The 24511-nt window shown below is 40.5% G+C and overlaps 1 protein-coding gene across 1 annotated transcript in view; it reads left to right on the top strand.

Annotated features, from left to right (window-relative positions):
- Nucleotides 1–24511, top strand: part of LOC126298996 (transmembrane protein 183-like) — a 178081-nt gene that overhangs the window by 44255 nt on the left and 109315 nt on the right. Inside the window, exon 2 of the mRNA XM_049990622.1 lies at nt 9362–9448. Within this exon, the coding sequence (XP_049846579.1) occupies nt 9362–9448 (87 nt within the window). The remainder of the gene's footprint in view (nt 1–9361; nt 9449–24511) is intronic.

The following is a 24511-nucleotide window of genomic DNA, read 5'->3' as shown; positions in this document are numbered from 1 at the left end:
TTGTTTTATTTGGAACAAGGGAATGATGACATTTTAGTTCGGTGCCTTTCCCCCTCTTTTAATCCAAGCTTCTTTGCCGTAATCGTTAGGTGTGAATAAGCTAGTGCACGCTGTTCTGTCGTCGTCCCGTCAGGCATGAGTGCCTGCGAGCACCCTTTAGCTGATCTGTGGGCAGGCATTCATGGTGTAGGCAACCCACCAGATGGCCTGCTAATGTCCTTTCTAGGCACTTGTGACTTAGTCCGAATCCCTGGCTGCCTCAGCTCGGCAAGTGGACTGTGATTGCGTACCGACAGCACAGCTGCAAAAATGCTCACGTCACAGCCATTTGCTCACCTCTGACTGTCCTACGCCACACCTGCCTGGTTGCGCTCAGGCTTGCGTGTCTGCTGGAACTGTCTGACCTAGTGAAAAGTAAACGTCTTTCGTATATTTTGTATGATGTCTCATCCATGAGAGCTTTGCCCTGATCAGTGATCCAGGTATTAAATTGTTTGAGAAACATTGTTCCATATATCTGCCTCAGAAATCTGATATTACTTCATCCTTTACCATGACTATATTGTGTGTAGCACTTTGTTGACTCAAATGGCGTTTTTTGTTTTGAAGATCTGTCTAGCAGTTCTTTAACTGTCTTATAATCCCCTTTTGTTCTTTTACATAAAATCTGATCTGACTGGAAAATATTTTTATATTTCCTAACATCTATCAGAAAACAGATTTAATGAGGTAGATTTGAATACACTGTGGTTAATGATATTATTTCAAAACATTTAGTTGTTAACCTACAGACTGCAGATTTTCACGTCTTGCTGTTTAAAATGACATTTCATCACCAAGATGTCATTGCCACAAAATCTGTTCAGTTAAACAGTCTTGTGCGTGTTTAAGAAGTGATTATTTGAAAAAGTCCGCAGTTTCCTGACCAAGTGCTTCCAAGTTCTTTTCAAAGATCATACTAAATTATTCTTAGACGTGATATATGTGACTAATTCTTGGAAAAGTATTTTTTTCGTTTAAGAGCTATTAACTAACATGAACCCAGTGCCTCCTAAATGGTATGGGCTTTCAAAACTATGTAAGCAATTTCTATCTATTCAGTTGTATCGTCAGTAACAGCACCATCTCAGAAACTGGCAAGTAAATTGGACACTTTTAATTAAAAATGTAAGATAAAATTCAGACCAATTCATGGTACATCAAACTCAATGGATGTTGCAAAAAAAATATATATATATAATAATAATAATAATAATAATAATAATAATAATAATAATAATAATAATAATAATAATAATAATAATAATAATAATAATAATAATAATCCTCTCGCGCAGTGTTAAAGGAGTGTCCTTTGATGTCTGAAGTTTGTTTTCCAAATTAACAAGACTCAAGTGTGTTGATTTTTGAAAGATCTGACATACAGATCTAATGTCAACCCTGTAGAAGTAGATGACTGGAGAGTGGCCACTCAGACATGCTTAGCACAAAATTATTTCAAGTTCCAAGGAAGATTTACATGGCTTCAATACAGGATCTCCTCTTAACAAACTTTGGGCAGACATATTTACAGGCAATTTTGAACAGTATTTTGGAAATAAAGAACCTTTAAGTGCCAATATTAAATACCGGTTTAGACATGTAGATGATGTAGTGTGTATTAGGATAGGTTGTGTGAGACAGTCGTTTTTTTTTCACAACTTAAACTATCAACAAAAACATTAAATTCATATTGGAGATTGACAACAAACCCTTAAAAGATTTCCATGCTGACTTTTCGTCAGGATGTTGAATGCCTCCTCAACCCAAATAGATGTCATCAAACCCTTAAACTACTAACAGTAACAACTGACACCAGTACAAAGACATATTGTTTTAAATTTTATAGAAAAACTATGACCATAACTACACACACACACACACACACATTAATACTTCCTTGTTCTCAACACCCAATAATCCACAAATGTATTTCTTCCCACCCAGTGATGCACCATATTTCATCTCTTCCCATGCAAAAAGATTTCAAAGAAGAATTGTACACTGTTAATTATTGCTTCAGTCAGTGACTAGAAAATCCTGTGCTGCTTGCCAACAACTTGCACATCAAACAAAATTTGAAAACTATAGCCCACCCCTCCCCCCACTATGGTCCCTAAGCTGTTCCTTGCTATGTTTGCAGGAAGTGTTGTACAATTCCATATTTAGGACAAGTATCACAGTGTGTGACTGAAACATTTATATCCTGCAAATATAGGGTTTTCTACTAGCTGAGGAACATACAGCCCAGTGTATTTTCAATAGTAATGGTAAGAAGCAGTTACCAACAGTGAGATGTACAAAATTACTTGTCTTCATTGCGATCAGTTTTTCATTGGTCAGTCAGGCAGAGATGTAGCAACTAGGTCGGCTGAATGTGGCAGTTGTGGAACTAAGACTCAACGTTTGCTGAGCACATACTGAGTGAGCTAGCAGCCACGTTCCTATCTTCTCCACTTAAGTGAATAAAGGAAAAAACTAAGTCTGTCAGAAGCTCTGTAATTTGTCAAATGCCTGGCCCACAGTCCTGAATTAATATAACATGACCCAACACATCCCTGTACTTCCCTGCTACTAAATTTTGCTCAATACTCACAGGTTTCAATGCCTGCCACATGTTCCACTCTGTTCTTCCCTGTATCCTGAATTTATATGCTCCGAGGTGACAGAAGTCGTCATATACCTCCTTATACCGTGTTTGATCTCCTTTTGCCTGGCATAGTGCAGCAACTTAATGCGGCACGAGCTGACCAAGTTGTTGAAAGTCCCCCTGCAGAAACATTGAGCCATGCTGCCCCTATGACCATCCATAATTATGAAGGTATTATCGGTACAGGATTTTGTGCACAAACTGACCCTTCAACTATGTCCCATAAATGTTCGATTGGATTCATGTCGGTTGGTCTGGGTGGCCAAATCATTAGCCTGAATTGTCAGAATGTTCTTCAAACCAATTGCAAATAATTGTGGCCTGCTGACATGGCACACTGTCATATATAAAAATTCCACTGTTTGAGAAAGGGAAGCCTATGAGTGGCCTCAAATGGTCTCCAAGTAGCTGAACATAACTATTTCCAGTCGAGGATCAATTCAGTTGGACCAGAGGACTCGCACCATTCCGTGTAAACACAACCAACACCATTAGGGAATCACCACCAACTTGCACAGTGCCTTGTTGACAACTTTGGTCCGTGGATTTGTGGGGTCTGCACCACACTCAAACCGTACCATCACCTCTTACCAAGTGAAATTGGGACTCATCTGAACAGGCCACTATTTGCCAGTCTGGGGTCCAGAAGATATGGTCACAAGCCCAGGAGAGGCACTGCAGGCAACGTCATGCTGTTAACAAAGGCACTCATCACGGTCGTCTGCTGCGATAGCCATTTAACACCAAATTTTGCTGCACTGTCCTAATGAATACATTTGTTGTATGTCCCACATTGATTTCTGTGCTTATTTAATGTGATGTTGTCTGTCTGTTAATACTGAGAACTCTACACGAAAGCCACTCTTCTCAGTCATTACGTAAAGGCTGTCGCCCACTGCGTTGTCCATAGCAAGAGGCTATGCCTGAAATTTGGTATTCTTGGCGCTCTCTTGGCTTTGTGGATCCCGGAACATTGAATTCCCTAATGATATCCCAAATGGAATGTCCCATGCATCTAGCTGCAATTGTCATTCTGTGTTCAACGTCTGTTAATTCCCGCCTTGTGGCCATAATCGAGTACTTTGTGTACACAATACTACTGCCATCTGTAGATACAGGGTGTTTCAAAAATGACCGGTATATTTGAAACGGCAATAAAAACTAAACGAGCAGCGATAGAAATACACCGTTTGTTGCAATATGCTTGGGACAACAGTACATTTTCAGGCGGACAAACTTTCGAATTTACAGTAGTTACAATTTTCAACAACAGATGGCGCTGCAAGTGATGTGAAAGATATAGAAGACAACGCAGTCTGTGGGTGCGCCATTCTGTACGTAGTCTTTCTGCTGTAAGCGTGTGCTGTTCACAACGTGCAAGTGTGCTGTGGACAACATGGTTTATTCCTTAGAACAGAGGATTTTTCTGGTGTTGGAATTCCACCACCTAGAACACAGTGTTGTTGCAACAAGACGAAGTTTTCAACGGAGGTTTAATGTAACCAAAGGACCGAAAAGTGATACAATAAAGGATGTGTGTGAAAAATTTCAACGGACTGAGAACGTGACGGATGAACGTGCTGGAAAGGTAGGGCGACCGCATACGGCAACCACAGAGGGCAACGCGCAGCTAGTGCACCAGGTGATCTAACAGCGGTCTCGGGTTTCCGTTCGCCGTGTTGCAGCTGCGGTCCAAATGACGCCAACGTCCACGTATCGTCTCATGCGCCAGAGTTTACACCTCTATCCATACAAAATTCAAACGCGGCAACCCCTCAGCGCCGCTATCATTGCTGCACGAGAGACATTCGCTAACGATATAGTGCACAGGATTGATGACGGCGATATGCATGTGGGCAGCATTTGGTTTACTGATGAAGCTTATTTTTACCTGGACGGCTTCGTCAATAAACAGAACTGGCGCATATGGGGAACCGAAAAGCCCCATGTTGCAGTCCCATCGTCCCTGCATCCTCAAAAAGTACTGGTCTGGGGCGCCATTTCTTCCAAAGGAATCATTGGCCCATTTTTCATATCCGAAACGATTACTGCATCACGCTATTTGGACATTCTTCGTGAATTTGTGGCGGTACAAACTGCCTTAGACGACACTGCGAACACCTCGTGGTTTATGCAAGATGGTGCTCGGCCACACCGCACGGCCGACGTCTTTAATTTCCTGAATGAATATTTCGATGATCGTGTGATTGCTTTGGGCTATCGGAAACATACAGGAGGCGGCATGGATTGGCCTCCCTATTCGCCAGACTTGAACCCCTGTGACTTCTTTCTGTGGGGACACTTGAAAGACCAGGTGTACCGCCAGAATCCAGAAACAATTGAACAGCTGAAGCAGTACATCTCATCTGCATGTGAAGCCATTCCGCCAGACACGTTGTCAAAGGTTTCGGGTAATTTCATTCAGAGACTACGCCATATTATTGCTACGCATGGTGGATATGTGGAAAATATCGTACTACAGTTTTTTCCAGACCACAGCGCCATCTGTTGTTGACAATTGTAACTACGGTAATTTCGAAAGTTTGTCTGCCTGAAAATGTACTGTTCTCCCAAGCATATTGCAACAAACGGTGTATTTATATCACTGCACGTTTAGTTTGTATTGCCGTTTCAAATATACCAGTCATTTTTGAAACACCCTGTATAAATATCATTATTCCCTGACTTTTGTCACCTCAGTGTACTTCATTGCGATTTTCTGTGGACAGGCTACATAGTCTGCTGTTATAAATGCCAGTTCTATCTTTTTATTTTGTTTCTGTATCACTTCCCATGTGTAATACCTCTTCAAGCTAGTTTTCAGTACTCCTGTCAGTACTATTTTTATTTTATTGGGATTGTTAATTTAATGTAATTTAAATTGTTTTATAGAACTACTGTCTTGATGTACTTCTGATTTATTTACAGGTCAACATTTTTAATTGTAGTAGCACTGCATTTTCAGAGAACTTTTGGTCTGGGTTTTTTTTTTCCACTCTTGATATAAAACATCCTTCCGATGTTCTTCAATATTGTATAACTTTGGTGATGGTAGGCAGTCAGTCTGATGAAGCCAAAGACTGGGTGACAAAATAAGTATATCCATAATACAGGGTGTTTAAAAATGAACATATGGTTTTTAAGGCTTTGTAGCCTTTATTACACTCAGCTTACAATTATAAATTATACACAAAATGCAAGGGCAACTCACAGTTTTTCTTATAATAATTCAATGTGAGTACCTTTTGTCACACATAGAGTTAATAACAGAGTTGTTGTGAAACCTTGATTCCTGTCTCAAGAGTAACTGTTGCAATAATACTGTTTCTAAAGTTGGATAGATCAGCTGGTAAGGGAGGCACGTACACATGATCCTTTATGAAACTCCAAAGGTAAAAATTGAGTGGTGTCAGATCGTGTGTGGACGTGGATGTCGTGCATTGTTATGCTCTGTCATCCGGCCCCTTGCAGCCAGTTCACAAGTAGGGTACAATGTCATTTAACCAGTCGTGTACTGAGTTCTGCGAGTGAGGTGGTGCACCATCTTGCTCCCAAATAAAGATGTGTTGTTCAGCTTCTTCCCATTGAGCCATGGGTCATAGTTGTAACACATCAAGATGAGAACAATCAGTTACAGTTCCTTCACTGAAAAAGAAAGGCCCATAAACTTTCTGCGGGGATATGGCACAAGAAACTTTCAATTTACAACTGTATTGTCTCTAGGTGATTTTCTGATCCCCAGATGTGCCCATTGTGTGTGGGTCACATTTCCAATGGTGTGAAAAGTCTATTCATTGCTGAAGGTGAAAAATCCAGAAAATCTTAATTGTCATGCAGCGACATTTCATTTGCACAGTTGGTTCATAAACCGTATTCTGTGTAGGCTTTAGAACTTGTAACAACTGCAGACAATAAGGATGTGGCTGTAAGTGTCTCCTTAAAACTCTACACCCAGACACCACTGGAAATGCTACTTCATGACTAACCTTCTGAACTGATTTCGTTGGGCTAAGTGTGAAAGACTTGCACTTGTTAGACATGTTTTTCAGTCACTCTTGGCCATTCCATACTCTTCCCATTGCACACAGGCATACAAACAAAACTGAGTTGGTCTTTCATGTGGCTTATTATTTACAATTGTAAGTTGAACGTAATAAATGCTATAATGCCTTAAAACCAGTATGTTCATTTTGAAACACCCTGTATTGTGCCTTTCATTTATAAATATTGTGGGAGCACAAAAAATGCCAAAAGCTGCAGTGACAAGGACATAAAATAGTGTCAGTGTTGAAAATTTTAACTCTGTTATGTAGTCACTGCAAAGTTGGATGTGAAGTTCTGCTCTATAGGGGTCTATACTAACAAGGGGAGGGCCCATGGGGTGGGACTAAATTTTTGAAATGATCTCTATGGTGGTGTAGGTTACACTCCCAGATATCACACTCTGCAGCCATTTGCCCTAGTGTGTCCTTGTTTGGCAGTAATCGATAAGAATTTCTCAAGATTCACTAAGGGCTTCAGAATGACGACACCGTAACCTAGCAGTTCAGTAGTATACTGAAGGTTGTGTTTTTTAGTCCTGTCAGGGGCCATCTTTGTCAACATGACTAATCATCATTTTTAGTCTGGTATTTGGTGTAAATATAATTTTTCTCATTTATAATCCTTTGCCATGTCAATTTAATCATCATATTAACTTCTTTGTTCACTATCATCATTATTTCTGTGATACCAGCTTCAACAAAAAATACTTTCTTGCCAATGGTTATTTAAAAATATTTATTATAGCTATAATAATGCCTTTGACTTAAAGAAAAGAAGAGATTAAAACTAAAATGAAATTCAGGCAAAATGAGTAATACAAATAAGTTGAAATAACATGGGGGGTGGGGTGGGGTGGGGGGAGGGAGGATTAAGTGATAAAAAGGAAGAAGTCAAGTCAAAGTAAATACATAAAAATAATTATTATTACATCGGCAAAGGTTTCATACAAAAATAAAAAAAATTAAAATACTTTTTTGCCCAGACAAACTGATTAAATGATACATTTGGTGCTGCTCTTATCTAGTTTTAATGCGATCTAGTGAAGATGATACTCAGATTTACAAGAAAATGAAAACTAGGAACATAAAAGTAGAGTTTAAATGGAAAATACCACCATTTTACTGTATACAGTCAAATGGCACAACTTACATTCAAATAGTATTATGACTGTGGTCACAGAGTACAGAAAGATTATGAAATTAGGGGTTAATTTACATAATCATTACAGCAAATCAGTGTTGTCTTGTGTAGTGATTACGTTCAGAGCGAAGATGATATCCAGTCTTTGGAGACGTTTACAAATATGTAGTATCACATTTTGTCTTTGCTAAACAGTAGTGAAATTTGAGTGTTCTTTTCTACCCTTATTCAAAAGGCTATACAGAGGTGATGCTCATCAGGAAAGAGCCACACTAAGACAGCTGTGATTATATTGAAGTAAGTTAATTTGGAAATGACATTTTCTTACACAGAAAGCTACAATGAAATGCAATTTTAAAGTGGTGGAACACTTTGTTAATTCGGAAAACTGGGTAGTAGAGTATTGTTACTTTGCCATTAAGATGATTTTCATACACTGAGTTTCTAGTCATAGTGGGTTGGGTTGTCTAAAGGACCATCAAACAAAACATCAGCATTTGAGAGATTTCGTCCTTAACCCTTTGACTGCTACAGATGTGCTCTCTGCAGTCCATACTGAGCATACTTTCACTGTACTGCTTGCCTAATGCTGCTACTTGTGCTGAGACAGTGTTCTGGCATTTGTATTTTACTTACTCACTTTTGAGAAAACTACTTGATGAAAAAAATGCATGTTTGCACACCTCACAGTCTGATGACTTGCTCGATTAGGGGCTGAATTTATTTTCTTCATTTATCTTAGTTACTGTGCTATATCAAATTAAACACCACATTGCATAAAATTTTAAATAGTTTACAGCAGTAAAAACACATTGTGTAAACTTAGCACATGTTTCATTGTAGCTCATACAATGTTGGTAAGGTATCAAAATTTTATTTAAAATTGAGAGCAAGACAAAATCTCATTTCATTCTTGAGTTACTGGTTTTTATATCCATTGGATAGTTATTTGCAATGTGCCCACATCCATGCCTGTGCATCAGGAATCATGGTCGTAAAAATCACTGTATTTCATAAAGGGTGGAATATAAGATAGCCTTTTTTAGATAAGAGCACATAAAGAGGTGTGTGTGTTGTGTAATAAATACTCAAAACTTTTTTATTCACCGAAATATGAAAGAAACTTGGCTGTAACACAGTGAGAGAGTCAGCAGAAAGGGAGACACACACACACACACACACACACACACACACACACACACACACACACACACACACACACACACACACACACAACCTCAGCACCTGGGGAGTGGGCAGGGCATGACGAATTAACTCATCCACAACAGTCAAAGAGTTCATAAAACTATAGGATCACTGTCATTAATCCTTGTGAATATCAGCATGACTTCATTGAAATGCACAATAATAGTCTTTAAGCATTAGAAGACAATTTTCAAACCTGTTACTGTCAATTCCTGGCCAGCAACTCTCAAGTTTTACTAGAGTATTGTTTGTGTAATTATTTGCTATTTGTTTCTGTTGCAGATGTCACTCAGGAAGACTTCGCTAATTCCTCAGTAAGCTTTGGACATGCTCGGTTAAAGAAACCAATGAGAAATGTTTTAAGAGAAGGTAGGTTCTTTGAAGTGAAATATTACATTCATTAGTATTTTATAGCCTTCACCAAAGTAAGTAAAAATTTAGATTTTGAGCATATTTTAACTGTTGTATGTATCATATGTTACAAACAAATGTCATCCATGTAAGTGCTTTTCAAATGTAAGAGCAGCCAGTGTCAGTTTTTCAATGAATTTGTAACCAAACTCAAACTATAACTGGAACAATGAAATGTGGTTTTTGCAAAACCAGTGTCATATCATAAACATAAAAGTACTTCATGCAACAATAACCAGTGCATACACTGCTGAAAAATCTTCAATAACTTTCATTGTTAGATCCGCCAATGACAATGAGCAAGAAAAAACTCAAACAGAAGAAGACAAGAAAAGAAAATTCATGTAAATATAGCAGTGTCTAGCTGTGAGCAGAAGATCGGCAAAGAGAAAAGTGGGGAGGAACACTCCTTTATTTCCTATGATTTGCTTAACAAAATGTTTACCAACACCTCTTTTGTACAGTGGGATAGCTTTTTATAAACACTGTGGACTCTCTGTTGAACTATGTAGATTGTAAACAAGCAGCACAAACCTACTTGGTGTTAAATATGGTAGATAAAACTATTGCTGGTTACACAGGAAATGGAAAAGCAGTTGTATTCAGTCACTGCACATACTGATCTCAGTGATTTCTTCAGGTAATAACTCCTGCAGTTGCCACAACAGGAATGTTAATTTCTCTGTCATGGCCATGAATATATATCACGAGGAAAATTACTGTGGTAGTGAGCTGAAGGTTTTTCATCATAAACTCCTTGAATCTGGTCACATGGACGTAGGCTGTCAAAGAATAAAACTATAAATTTGATCACATTAGTTCCAAGGAAACCACCAATAAATGTAGTTCACCTTTGTAGCAGTTCTGGCTGCTTTATTTATTTCATTTGTTGTCCTCGGTGTCGATGTACTGCATTCCTAAACTGGCTAAAAATTGGGTTTGTAATTTGGACACCGACTATGGTAAATAAAGTAGCAGACAGTTGCATTTAACAGGTGTTTACTTTAACTTTTCACAACCCCCCTCCCCCTCCCCCCACATACCGCTACAATAGTTTACTGTTTTACATCTACGAGCAGTAAAAGCCTAACAACACAGGTCAGTCTTTTAAATAAATTGAACAGTCACTGTCATTGCATTAACACACCCACCTATTGGTGTAACACTTAATTCACTGTTAAGTTGATGCATTGTTGTCATTCTAACCAGCACAGGTTCCTCGTCTGAAACTCTGCCGTGGACTGACTGTCTCGTGACCAGAAATCGGGCCCTTATACTTCTATATAATAGAGGCCAAAACTACGCATTGTTCAAAGTTAAATTCACAGAAATTTCAATTAAAACATAACTCGTTAAATTAACTGAATACATTGAAATTTCTGTCTTTTTTTACAGTTCCTTCTACTGCAAGGGTTAAGCCAAAGTATTTGTTTAAATGATGAAATTAACATATATAGTTATGTAAACAATACTTTTGACAAAAATGTTAATTACTTTGGAATTAAGTAAGTGCAGGTTTCGCTAACATGTTTTTGAAGAGAGCCAGATAGATACTTTAAGATTACTAGCATTTTGTGTTCCAAATGTTCACAATTATTACAGAATTTATATTTGTTTATATGTCAACAATAGGATTTAAGTTAAGAAACAATTACTGATTTTGCCCTGTAACAAATGATGCTAACTAGACATAGTCAAAATAAATTAGAATATCAATTACATACATAAAACAAAGCATAAAATAAGATCTGGTGTTATATTCTTTAAAACTGAGGGTCAACCTTTCTCTTTTATGAGAATGCAGATTATATTCGCATTTGTTAATGGTAAGTAGTTAAACATGAATTTTAAGGAGGCAGATACCAAAACAAAAGGGGAAGTAAAAATATCCCAGCTTGCTTGAACAGAAAGATTTTCTTATTTTCATGGCATTTCTTTGTCAGTGTTACATTAAAAGTGAACAGGATTGTGGAAGAGCCAGTTCCTTGGGAAAAGATAAAATGGTTGCAGTACAGATGTAATTCACCAGGAACGTAAACTATAAATTTTCATTCAGACCACAGAAGGCATTGAAGGTACTGACTTTAACAAGAGGCAGCAAAGTTCGAGTGAATCATGATTGTAACCCATTAAAATGAAATCTTTACAATTATCTATGTAAAAGGCCAAAGACCTATGGTTATTAATGCTCTTTATACGTCCACAAGTAGGGCATTTTACCAGAACATGTTGCCAAATTGCTGAGAGATTCTGTATTTCCCAGATGAAACTGATGATTTATAATGTTATTTTGTGAAATTTACGTTTTATATGATGGTTTATGATGTGTTCCATCTTTCTCCACTGTGGACTCCTCCCCCCTGTGGGTCCAGTGATTAGAATAGGCCCAAGGTATTCCTGCCTGTTGTAAGAGGCTACGAAAAGGAGTCTCTCACATTTTGGCCTTTATGTGATGGTCCACTGTAGGTTTTCTTCTCCATTTCTCAAAATTTTCCCGAAGAGCAAACCAATTGGGGAAGGGCGCTTTACATCATGCATCATGTCCACCATGCATTGATCTTTAGCCCACTTACTCGTCGTTGCATTTCAGTCCTGCTCATTCTCCATCTTTTGGGTGTGGACACCTTCCTGAGTGCATTTTCCACCATGCACTATGCAATGTCGCTATCTGTGTCAACAGTGACCATGGACTTCTACGCACCTGATATACAGCACGGAAGCTAGTCCATTGTGGTGGGGCCGCTATGTACGCTGTTGGTTGTAGCCCCCTGTCAAGACAGGGATCACTCTGCTGGTGCCTGCGCCGTTAGCTCTCCATGTATGCCAAGGGTAGACACTCATCCTCCTGGGGCATTGGGACTCCCAGCAATAGCATCCTGTCAGGTGGCCTTTGCTGCAGCTGGGTGGCGCCTGTGGGGAGGGCCCCTGGTCTGAGTGTGTGGCATCAGGGTGGATGACACGCGATGAAGGATATTCCATCATCACTTGCTGGTAGTTCACCACCAGAAGTCTCTAAGCATTCACGAGCTCAATTCAACGCACAGAAGTAAGACCCCAAATTGTTTCCCCTCCCTGGCCACACCATGGGTGGAACATCAGGCTAAGGATGGCAGTCGATCTTATCCAACCCGGTACATTGTACGTTAGAGAGCTGATGGGGAATCTTACATAACGATGAAGCCTCGGTTTTTTGTTAAACATTTAGAGGGCAAGTTAGGGGTGGTGAAGGGATTGTCCAAATTTAGATCTGGGTCATTCTTGATCAAAACAGCATCCTCTGCCGAGCCACGGGCATTACTTGCTTGTGACAAGCTGGTGGATGTTCCTGTAACCATCATGCCCCATAAGAGCTCAGATATGGTCCAGGGTATCATATTTCACAGGGACCTTCTTTTGCAGTCTGACGATGAGCTGCGCGCCAATTTAGAGTGGCGAGGTGTACATTTCGTCTGGTGCGTCCACTAGGGTCCGATGGATAATCAGGTTGCCACTGGTGCGTTCATCTTGGCCTTAGTGAGTGATACATTGCCTGAGAAGGTAAAGGTGCTTTTAAGTGCTGGAAGTTATCATATCTTCCCGCTGTCCTTCCAGCCTCACGTGTCGAGATTATGGACGCTTATCACATCCCAATACTCCATGCGACCCGCCTCCCATTTGTGTTAAATGCGGAGAGCACCATTCATCTTCCTCGCCAGACTGCAGGATTCTCCAGAAAGAAAGGAAAATTGTGGAGTAAACGACCCTGGACTGACTGACCGCCACTGAGGCTAAGAGAAAATTTGAACACTTGCATCCTGTACGTATGACACAGTTTTACGCCACCGTTACAACAGTTCTGACATCATTAGCTCTACCAATCCCAGACACCGCTATGAGTCAGAAGACTACACCTGCCCTTTGATGGTGAGGAGGCATTCCCTTCCCTGTTGCTCTCGCACCACCTACTTCAGGACAAACACACCCGAACCATCGGGGATGCCCATCCCCACTTCTAAACCAGATGAGAGTAAGTCTTCGTCAGCTTATCTTGCTAGGAAGGGCTCCCTTGGGTCACTCCCTTTCCAGGTTTCTGCAAGTGGGAAAGAAGACACCTGCCAGTGGCTGAAGAGCTCAAAAGCAGCTGGTCGTAGGGCTTCATGCTCATCCTCAGTCTCGGAGACTGAGCCAGTGAAGTCCTCCCAGCCAAGGAACCCCAAGGAACACCTGGTTGCCATCTCTTTTGACTAAGGTAAAGCGTACAACATGACCTTGCCACATTGTACGAGTGGGGTCTCCAGGGCCCACTCCCGATTTTTTCCAAAATTTCCTGTCACTCCATACTTTCCGTGTCAAAGTTGGTGCTTCCCATAGTTCTATCCATATCCAGGCTAACAATTGTGGTTCACATGCGGTCCCTTCTTTCTGATGTGGAGTCCTTTCCTTTACCACTTCCCAACTAGGTCTGTCCTCATACACCTCCATGGCATACATTTAGGCTGCAGATTTGTCTGGACCTGTTACGTGGCCCTGAGGACAAGATAAACCTGTCCTAATGTCTCTAATAATACATTCCAAAGTTCTCGGGTAAGTGTCAGAGGCAGTGTGTCCCATGATAAAATTTGCATTTTGTTGTGGTTCGAATATTGTCTGCTGAGAACTTGAAGTATTATTGGTTTTTAGGGCGAAGACATTAAGAACAGTCAGAGCAAGGGGAGATTATGGGAAGTTTTTCTGTATTTTGTAAATCCTTAAAGTAGTTCTGCAAAGGTAGGGGAACCCATAAGAATGATGGTAAATTTGTTAGCTTACCTTTAACAGCTGTGCTGAAGTCAGGGTGTACTCAGACTACACCTGGAACATTAGTAGGCAATGACAGTGTACTTTGCTGTACCACTGAAACCAGAATCCAGCTTTCCATCATCATCAGTCTTCACTGAAGAGGGCTGATTGTAGCTTCCATTCAAACAATGAAGAGAAATATACAGGGTGGTTATAATTAAACTTTTTGCTGCTTGAGAGCGAGCTGCCCCCCCCCCCCCCCCCCTTCCATGAAAAACAAGTGATTGTATGTCAGTGGAACTTTGTGGAAACATTTGTAAGGGCATGTGGAGTAGAAATAACAAACGATTAAGACATACATTTTAATTTCTATGGGAGATGGTAACATTTGTTAGTTAAATACTATGTTTACGTTCCAGGGTACAAACAGGGCTCAGTGTGGCAACCATTTGCATCCATAAGACTAGAACTGCACTAGATTGCTATACTGCTGCTTGAAACATGTCGGGTGGGGTTCTGGATACCTCCCTCACTATGCTCATCTTAAACCTCCAACATATGTTAGTGTCCTGCTGAAAAAACTTGTCCTTCAGGTAACTCCACAGCCAGAAATCAACCAGGTTCAAATCTGGTGATCTTGGTGGCCACACAGTTCGAAATGGCCTGCAAATTATTTGGTTCTTCAAGCTTGGTGTGGGAAGAGGGTCTCTCCTTAATACTTTAATGCTTTACCAAAACAATGGTAAAACAGCTGTATGAGTAAAGCCCTGCTCACCTTGGCAAGACCCATGTTGTCTGCAACTGTAACGAACATTCATGCTTGTATTTCAGCCCTGTGTCGCCTTAAATGTACTGGTGCCTATTTGCAAGTCATGACACTAACATTACTAACACCAGTCCTGAGCACTTGGCTTGAACATCATTCCCATAAAGTTGGATACCCATATGGTAAATAGTTTTCTGTCTACACTGGCTCAAGCAGTGAAAATCTAGTTATAACAACCTTGTAGTTGTCCCTTTTCATGACAGTGCTGGAGCCTACATTTCTAAGGCCAGGGAGACTTCACTAAATAATGATGAAATTCAGTACAACAAAATACAGAACTTTCAAAAGTGTTTGAAAGAAATCATAGCTGTTTGTAATAGTCTGGTTGACTGGAGACTTAACTGACATATGGGCAGAAGCCATCTTGTTCCTGTTACCTTAGTGTTGCCCTCACTAGCTGCATAGGTAAAGGACTCTAGAATGCATGACTATTCAGCATCTAACCTGGCACTTAGAACCTAGGAAACCACTTTGTTACTTCCAGCAGGGATGTGACAGGTATCACATAACTATTGACAGTACTGCCGTTATCGAGAGCTGTAGTAGATATCAATAACATTTTCATATTGTTGTTGTTGTTGTTGTTGTTTTTATTATTATTATTATTATTATTATTATTATTATTATTATTATTATTATTATTTGTGATGTATAGTTGAAGGTGTTCTAGGTGTGTAAAAAAAAAAAAAAATCCCTGTTTACTGGTAGTGTTAATTTCCATGGTATCCATGATTTATTTGCAAATGTATTCTCCTCCTGTATTCTGGCCAGAATACATGAGAACATAATGTGTGCCCCAAAATATCACTGACACACTGATAATTGATGCAGTTAGTAACTTGATAGGAATGTACTGCATTATTATTACACCTTGACAACTTTATGGATGAGGTTGCTGAGATTCTGCTTATCTTCTAATAATTTTTGCTTTCCAGCCTGTTGTTTTAGATTTTGGGTAGTGCTTCTGTTGGATAAATTAGAGTAAGAGAATGGCATCCCTCAGGGATCTGCTTTCATGTTGTGGAGGACTTTGATCTACTTTGATCTATTCTTCTGCTCCTCCAGACTGGCAGTGACTGCTCACCAGTTGCAATAGACAATGAGGCAACTAGAGGACTGCTTATAGCATTGGTGGAAAATTTTAATTTGAGTGAATTGGTCAAACAATGGAAAATCCAGGATGGAATGTAACAATATTCCGAAAAGGATATTTGCTATTCGCCGTATAGTGCCCCCCTCCCCCCCCCCCCCCCCCCCCCCCCACACACACACACTCTCTTTCACACATGTGGCCAGTCTCTCGCTTCAGCTGCCAGTGTCTGTGGGTCGGTTGTCTTTTTTTGACAAAGGCCTTGTTGGCCGAAAGCTCATTTTGTGACAGTCTTTTTGTTGTGCCTATCTGCGACTCGGCATCTCCACCTTATGATGAATAGCAACTATCCTTTTCATGAAGAAGTGAATTAGTGTTATTTATATGCATTCGGTTGCCTTTTTAATGTACTTTTACCATAATGAGAAAGCTATTTTAAAAGTTAAGGGATGTTTCTACCTCTCTCTTGATGAGATAGTTACACCTGGAGGATTTAAAAGCCAAAGATGTTTTATTGAGCTGCCATTTGGCATCTTGGTGCAAGTTCTCATGTTGTCACATATACAGTCTACTTTTAACCCCAGAGTCCCCAGTATTTCGTACACTTGTTTGTCCTCCAATGCAATTAATACCTATCAGCAAATATTTGCAATTGCCAATTAATCTGCTTTGTGTTTCACACTTCACAGTACTTAGTAACACACAGTGTGAACCATATTACTGTAATTCATTAAGGGTGTACCTGTTCATCATGCAGGGTTACAAGGAGGTCCAAAATTACTTTAAATTTATCAGAGTACAAAGGATTTATACTCCAGACAGCATTTTTCAGAGTATCACAACTATGTTACAATTTACATTAAGAAGTCTGAAAAGAATGGCTGCATTGGCTGCTCTGTGCTAATCCATGAATGTGTCCTCTGGATTCGCTTTCAAAGTGAATTCACTGTATTTAGTGTAGAAATGTACCCAGTCTTGAAATCACTGAAGCCTAGAAGATATAATCATGGTATTAAATTCCTAAGCTGCTCGAGCTCCCAAAGTGCATTTTGGTTATCCATTTTATGTATACTGAAGGTAAGAGTCAAGACTCCACTTACAAAGGCTTGGGAAGGACAGATGGTCCTTGTTTGTTCCAGAATATTGAGGAACTCAAGGAAATGAGGCTGCTGTTCTGAGACTTACAGATATCTGTATGGAGAAACAGCATAACTGTGGGGAGTACTGTGACAACACCATGAACCAGCCTCTTTGACAGTCACTTGCCTGATGATGTATAGAATCGTGTATCAGAGGAAGAGAAAGTTGCTTGGTTTGAGGAGCATAATACTAAAATCAGTGAAGCCTACAATCCACCTGTAACATTCCTCTTGCCAGGGCAAGAGGAAGTAATTTTAATGTAGATCTCAGCCAGTCATTGTCTTGTTATGAACACGTTCCACCTCCAGCAAAAGGACATGTACAGATATTTCAATTTTTTGAGAAATGTGTAACACAAATGTTGATTTGTATTTTATTCACCAACTGGGTTCAGTCAAAGATCATGCGTATTGTATTGTATGAGATACAAAAAAACAGTGAAATAAAATTCAATGAGAAACATGACCTAAAAGGTCAAAAATTAGGATGTAACATTTGTAAGAAGATACGTACATTAAATTACTATTACAAATCCAACACTTCATGCCATCACACATCTCACAAAAACACCAGGCATATAATTAATTTCAAACAATACAGATCCAATACACGGTGACACTGTTAAAAACAGGTACTAATAAATTTGAATAAGACCATAAACTGGCTTGGGAGAGTCAACAACAGAATCGCATATGTTCACTAGCATCGTGGTCAGAAAAGCATGGAATACAAAGATGTCACAAATATGGATAATACATGAAGAAACATTGTTGTTTTTTATTTTCATTTAGTGTAAATAATCTTTGTGCCACTTGGCCTTCATGTACAAAATATGAGAAACAAAAATAACAGCATAAGTTTTGAGTGCTACAGAGACAGCCTATGTAGTGAACACATTCTGTTCATGAGAATTTTTGTAGCCAGTTTGCAGTTACACAGATCTGGGAAACCTACAGTAAGTTGTCATGGAGCCTCAGAAAATATTTTACAAATACTAGGAACACACGTGTCAATGACATCCTTACATAAAAATAGTAGATTAAAGATGATGACATAGTTGTTTAACACACAAGTTATAAGTACAATGGAGCAGAAACTGTAATCTTAGGTGTGTTAACAGAACTTAGCCAGCTAGGAATGGTCAAACTCCGCCACCTCTGGGGGCCCACAACTATTTTGTGGATACATGTGTGGCGAGCACAGGACCCCCATCTCGTGCAGCTCTTTTTCCTTTATGGGCTGCATGCCTTGCCTTTCCACCCCCCCCCCCCCCCCCCCCCCCCCCCCGTTTCCCAATATCTTCTCTCTTTGTACCATATACATTCAATCATCCACACGAATGGCAAGAGCCAATCTCTTTATCTCCTTGGTCAGCTTCCCACTATTTGTTGGTTGGATACTTCAATGCCCACCACCCACGTTTACCTCAACACTGGGAACCTACTTTTCTGTCTGCCTCCGCACCAACCTGCCCTCGTTTGGGCCTTTTGGTTGGTACTGTTCAGCTAGTTCAGTACTTTGAAAGGTTTGCTCTTGCTGATACACACTTTAATGACCATTTTCCATGTGTCCTTAGATTACAGCCACAACTGCCATCTATGCGCTCAAGACGTTGATAGTTTTCCCCTAGCTGATTGGAAACTTTCCTCCTCCTCCAGCAACATTTGATGACCATCAATTTCCTAGCATCAACAATCGGGTCACTCATGTTGCGGAAGTCATTCTTACAGCCACAGAATGCGCAATACCTCGTACCTCCCCATTGCCCCGGCAGCCCCCAGTTGCTTGGTGGAACGAGGTGTGCCTTGATGCAATATGCGAGTGGAGGTATGCTCTTTGCATTTTCTGCCATCACCCTACATTGGCCAACTGTATCCGCTATAAGCAGCTACGTGCCCAATGCTGTTGCATCATATGCGATAGCAAGAAAGCAAACTGGGATTTCTTTACCAGCTCCTTCAACACCTTTACTCCTTCATCTGTAGTTAGGAGTCTAATTGAACAGTTTCCAGTGCATCTAGTCCCCCCCCCCCCCCCCCCCCCCCCCCCCTCCGTCCCCCGAGATACCTTAGAGGTAAGAGTCGCATTTCCCAACTCAATGGGTCAACATTTTGCTGAGATTCCGAGCTCTTCAAATTACCCTCCAGCCTTCCTCCTGCAGAAACGAGCAGCGGAAGTGTGACATCTTGCTTTCTCCTCTCAAGATTGTGGAAGCTAAAATACAGTTTTTTTCTATGCAGTAACTCCAACACACACTCTCTTCCTATCACTTTTCTGCCCCAGGCCCGGATGGCATCCACGTCCAAATGTCGCTGCATTTATCATATCCTAGTCTGCATTACCTCCTTCGCCATTATAATCAAATTTGCACTGACAGTACTTTTCACAGAAGATGGCAGGAAGCTATAGTCATTCCTGTTCGGAACCCTGGAAAGGACAAACATCTCCCTCTAGCTATCGCCCAGTCTCTTAAGAGTAGTGTGTGTAAAATTTTGGAGTGTATGGTAAATTGCCATTTAGGCTGGTAGCTGGAGTCCTGAAACCTTTTAACTGCCCAATGCAGTTTCTGAAAGTATTGTTCTGCAGATGACCATCTTGTTGCTCTCTCCACTTATATTATGAACAGTTTTCTCAGGAAACGCCAAATGCTAGCTAGAGGGCATACGATACCTATTGGAGGACAGGCATCCTCTGCACAATGTTCTCTTGGTGCTTTCGAGGTTGGCTACCCCTTTTCATCCGTGAATTTATGACAGAGCACACATTTAAGGTGCAGGTGAACACTACTCTATCCTGTACTTTCTCCCAAGGCTCCATGATAAATGCTGTACTTTTTGTCATTGCCATAAATCCAATTGTGGATTTTCTTCTTCCCGATGTCTCGGGCTCTGTCTTTGTCAATGATTTTACAATCTACTACAGCTCTCAATGGATCAGCCTTCTTGAATGACATCTCCCAGGATGTCTCGATTGCCTCCGGTCATGGAGCATCGAAACCAGCTTCAGATTTCATCCGAGGGAGACCATCTGTGTAAATTTTTGGTGTTGAGTTTTATTCACCTTCCCTACACTAGGTTCTGTTAACCTTGTGTTTGCAGACATAACCAAATTCTTGGGACTTAAGTTTGACAAAAACTTGTGCTGGTCTTCCCATCTCTGTGGCATTCCTCTGGATCCCAGGGCATGTTGGTATACACGGAAATGAGGCATCCTGTATAGCAGGAAAGGCTGCTGTCTCTCTTCCTTGGCCTGCTGTTCTCATGGTTCCCTTCGTCAATCTCCAGAACGGTTTATATTGTTGTTGTTGGTCTTTTATGGCACACACATTGGTCTGGACTTCAGGATAATAAATTACAGGACATAAAACCTCTACCTCTTTCTTGTGCTTGGGCCTCTTCCTCTGGGCATTGTAGTGGAGAGGAGGTAATTTTAACTAGACTCCAGATTGGGCACTGTCTTTTTAGCCATTGACATCTTTTATGTGGCAGTCCTCCCCCGCTTTGTCCCCACTGCTCTGTCGTGGACGGTGAAACACCTTTTACTTCAGTGCCCCTCTTGTAATCCATTATGTTCCCGTTTACAGCTGTCACCTGTTATATCTTCCCTTTCTGGCTGCTGTGGTCGAGCGGTTCCAGATGCTTCAGTCTGGAACCACGCTGCTGCTACAGTCGCTGGTTTGAATCCTGTCTTGGGCATGGATGTGTGCGGTGTCCTTAGGTTAGTTGGGTTTAAGCAGTTCTAAGTCTAGGGGACTGATGACCTCAGATGTTACGTCCCATATTGCTTAGAGCCATTTGAACCATTTTTATCTTCCCTTTTAGCAAGTGATGTGTGTTCAGCCGATCGCATCCTTGAGTTGATAAGTGTAAGTGAGATGACAGTGGTCTTTTGAAGCTCTTTTCGGGGAAAACAGCCCCCCTTCAATAACACTTTTCTAAGATTTCCTTCTGTTTTTAGTTTCCCTCCTTCTTGAGTTTCACTCGTATAGCTGCTGATTTAAATTCCTGTTTTTACCCTTCACTAAGCCACAGTATGGGCGCTTATGACCATAGCTGTTTTGTTCCCTAAAACAATAATCCAAAAATAAACGAATGGTCAAAATAATATAATTATTTTAATCTTGAGAAATTAAAGTAAGTGGGCAGTAATGCCGGTGAAGAACCCATAGAAAATAATGTAATGTGTTAACAACATAAGTGTGCGACTATCGAAGTACATAGAAGTGCATTCAGAAACTGATCAGAGGTTAAAACAGTCACATTCACATACGGCATTTATAATGGGGCATGAACAAACAGGGGGCAGTAATAGAGGCAACAAAAAATAAGTAAAATTTAGATGTGAAATAGTCTTAAAAATTGACCATAATTACTAATCGTACAGGACCTTCAAACAATGTATGTGGCTGAAAAAATTGCTCATAAAAGCACATTAAACTGTACAAAACCATATGAATACATGACCATAGTTAAGTAACATTAATCAAAATGTCAGTGTGTAAGGAACTGCCATAAAGACAGTGTCACAAGTTGCGCCACAATAGTAAATAAGCTAGAAATAGACTTTGTCATTGAGATTTACATCAATATTAATTGCAATCTAAGATGCAGAGAAAGTAATTCTTCAAGTGCTGGATATAACAATAAAACCCACATTGTTTTATCTAAGTTAAATAGAAGGGGCCAGACAAAAAGTTAGAAAGGGAGGGTTAAGGGGAGAATGAAATTAGTTAATGCGAGGACTGAAAAATGGAGGGTGGGGGCTAGAGCATTGCAAGTGATAATTTAGAACAAATATCTTAGAAATATATGAAACAAATCAGGTTTGTTTACAATATATCCATTTAAAAATAGCGTATATAATAAGATACGTATGTACAAAAAAATTACGGCAAAAACTTTGATATAAGCTATGCATCTAAAAATGGTATAACAGTCTCTGTAGACAGATTAAATGACAATGCACTATGGTACAAATAATTAAGATTTCTTAAATGAGGATAGAGAGAACATGCAGTGATAATGCAGTCATTATTGAAACATGTAAATTGGTATGTGTGTAAAATTGTTTAAATGTTCAATGGTTAATATGACAAATAGGAAGGAAGAGGAAGGTTTTGGGGGAGGGCATGGGAGGTTGGATAAGCAGAAGAGGATAAGATGAAAGAAGTAATACAAAGGAAACAACTTACCAGTCTTCTTAGTCTCACATACTCACATATGATTACCCATACAAATGTGAGTAAAAGTAAATGGTGTATAGGAGTAAAATATTGAATAAGGGAAGAAACTGAACTGTAAAATTAACCACAGATGTTATAACAATATTACAAAACTGTCTGAATGACAAAGAAGGTTGCATGTTGTTAGAGATATGATGTAGGTCATGTACATCATTGGTGTCATCTTGTGACAGAATAATGTTACCGTTTACATATCTTTTGTAATAAATTGCATTTTTAAGTCTATCATAATTTTTATTCAGTGTTTTTATGTTACACATTATCCAAGAAAATGTTAGGCAAAGTGCGTGCAAGGTAGCAGCCCATTGCAAGCCCCTCAAGTTGTTTATAAAGTTCACCTCTGGAATGAGAAGTAGTTATAGCATAACACAAGTGTCAATTCAATTAGTTCCATGATTTTTGAGGTACTAAGTTTTCTATGTTGTAAAAAGTTCTTGAGTAATTCAGTGGATTGCCGGCCGCGGTGGTCTCGCGGTTCTAGGCGTGCAGTCCGGAACCGTGCGACTGCTATGATCGCAGGTTCGAATCCTGCCTCGGGTGTGGATGTGTGTGATGTCCTTAGGTTAGTTAGGTTTAAGTAGTTCTAAGTTCTAGGGGACTAATGACCACAGCAGTTGAGTCCCATAGTGCTCAGAGCCATTTTTAGCCAATTCAGTGGATTCTCCCACAGGCACAGTTTTAAAAAAATTTACTGTTTCACAGATATGCACATCAAAAAAAGTTCTGCACCACCTCGGTTCCCAGAACTCCTGAAGATGGACGTTGACTGTGGATATTGTATCACAGACACAGCGCCTTTGGCTGTTCAGAGATGACACTAAACCCACCCAAAGATGCAGAGAACCATGCATTAGCAGCACCTATTAGACGGAGTAGGTCAGACAGCTGATCAGTTCGTCATTCCACAAGGAAGGAGGTAAATGGATCGTGTTGTCTGTAGGTCAATCGTGCCTAGACGGTCAATACCGCAGTTTGATCGCATCGGCATTGTTACTTTGTGTCAACAAGGAAAGTGGCCAGGTGTCTTGGAGTGAACCAAAGCGATGTTGTTCGGATGTGGAGGACATTCAGAGAGACGGGAACTGTCGATGACATGCCTTGCTCAGGCCGCTCAAGGGCTACTACTGCAGTGGATGACTGCTACCTACAGATGATGGCTTGGAGGAACCCTGACAGCAACACCACCATGTTGAATAACGCTTTTCGTGCAGCCACAGGGCATAATGTTAAGACTCAAACTGTGCGCAATAGGCTGCATGATGCGCAACTTCCTTCCCGACGTCCATGGCAAGGTCCATCTTCGCAATCACGACACCATGCAGCGCGGTACAGATGGGCGCAACAAGAAGTCAAATGGATTGCTCAGGATTGGCATCAAGTTCTCCTCACTGATGAGTGTCGCATATGCCTTCTGCCAGACATACATCGGAGATGTGTTTGGAGTCAACTCGGTCAGGCTGAATGCCTTAGACACACTGTACAGTGACTGCAGCAAGGTGGAGGTTCCCTGCTGTTCTGGCGTGGCATTATGTGGGGCCGACATATGCCGCTTGTGGTCATGGAAGGTGACGTGACAGCTGTACAATATGTGGATGCCATCCTCCAATTGATAGTGCAACCATAATGGCAACATATTGGTGAGGCATTAATCTTCATGGATGACAATTCATGCCCCCATCGTGCACTTCTTGTGTTTGACTTCCTTCAGGGTAATGAAATTGCTCAGCTAGAGTGGCCAGCACGTTCTCCAGACATAAACCATATTGAACATGACTGGGATAGATTGAAAAGGGCTTTTTATGGACAACCTGACCCACCAACCGCTCAGAGGGATCTACGCCGAATCGCTATTGAGGAGTAGGACAATCTGGACCAACAGTGCCTTAATGGACTTGTGGACAGTATGCTACCATGAATACAGGCATGCATCAATGCAAGAGGACATGCTACTGGGTGTTAGAGGTA

Source organism: Schistocerca gregaria, chromosome X, assembly GCF_023897955.1.
Source record: "Schistocerca gregaria isolate iqSchGreg1 chromosome X, iqSchGreg1.2, whole genome shotgun sequence".
NCBI classification, from domain to species: domain Eukaryota; kingdom Metazoa; phylum Arthropoda; class Insecta; order Orthoptera; family Acrididae; genus Schistocerca; species Schistocerca gregaria.
This window is presented reverse-complemented; position numbering and strand designations above follow the sequence as displayed.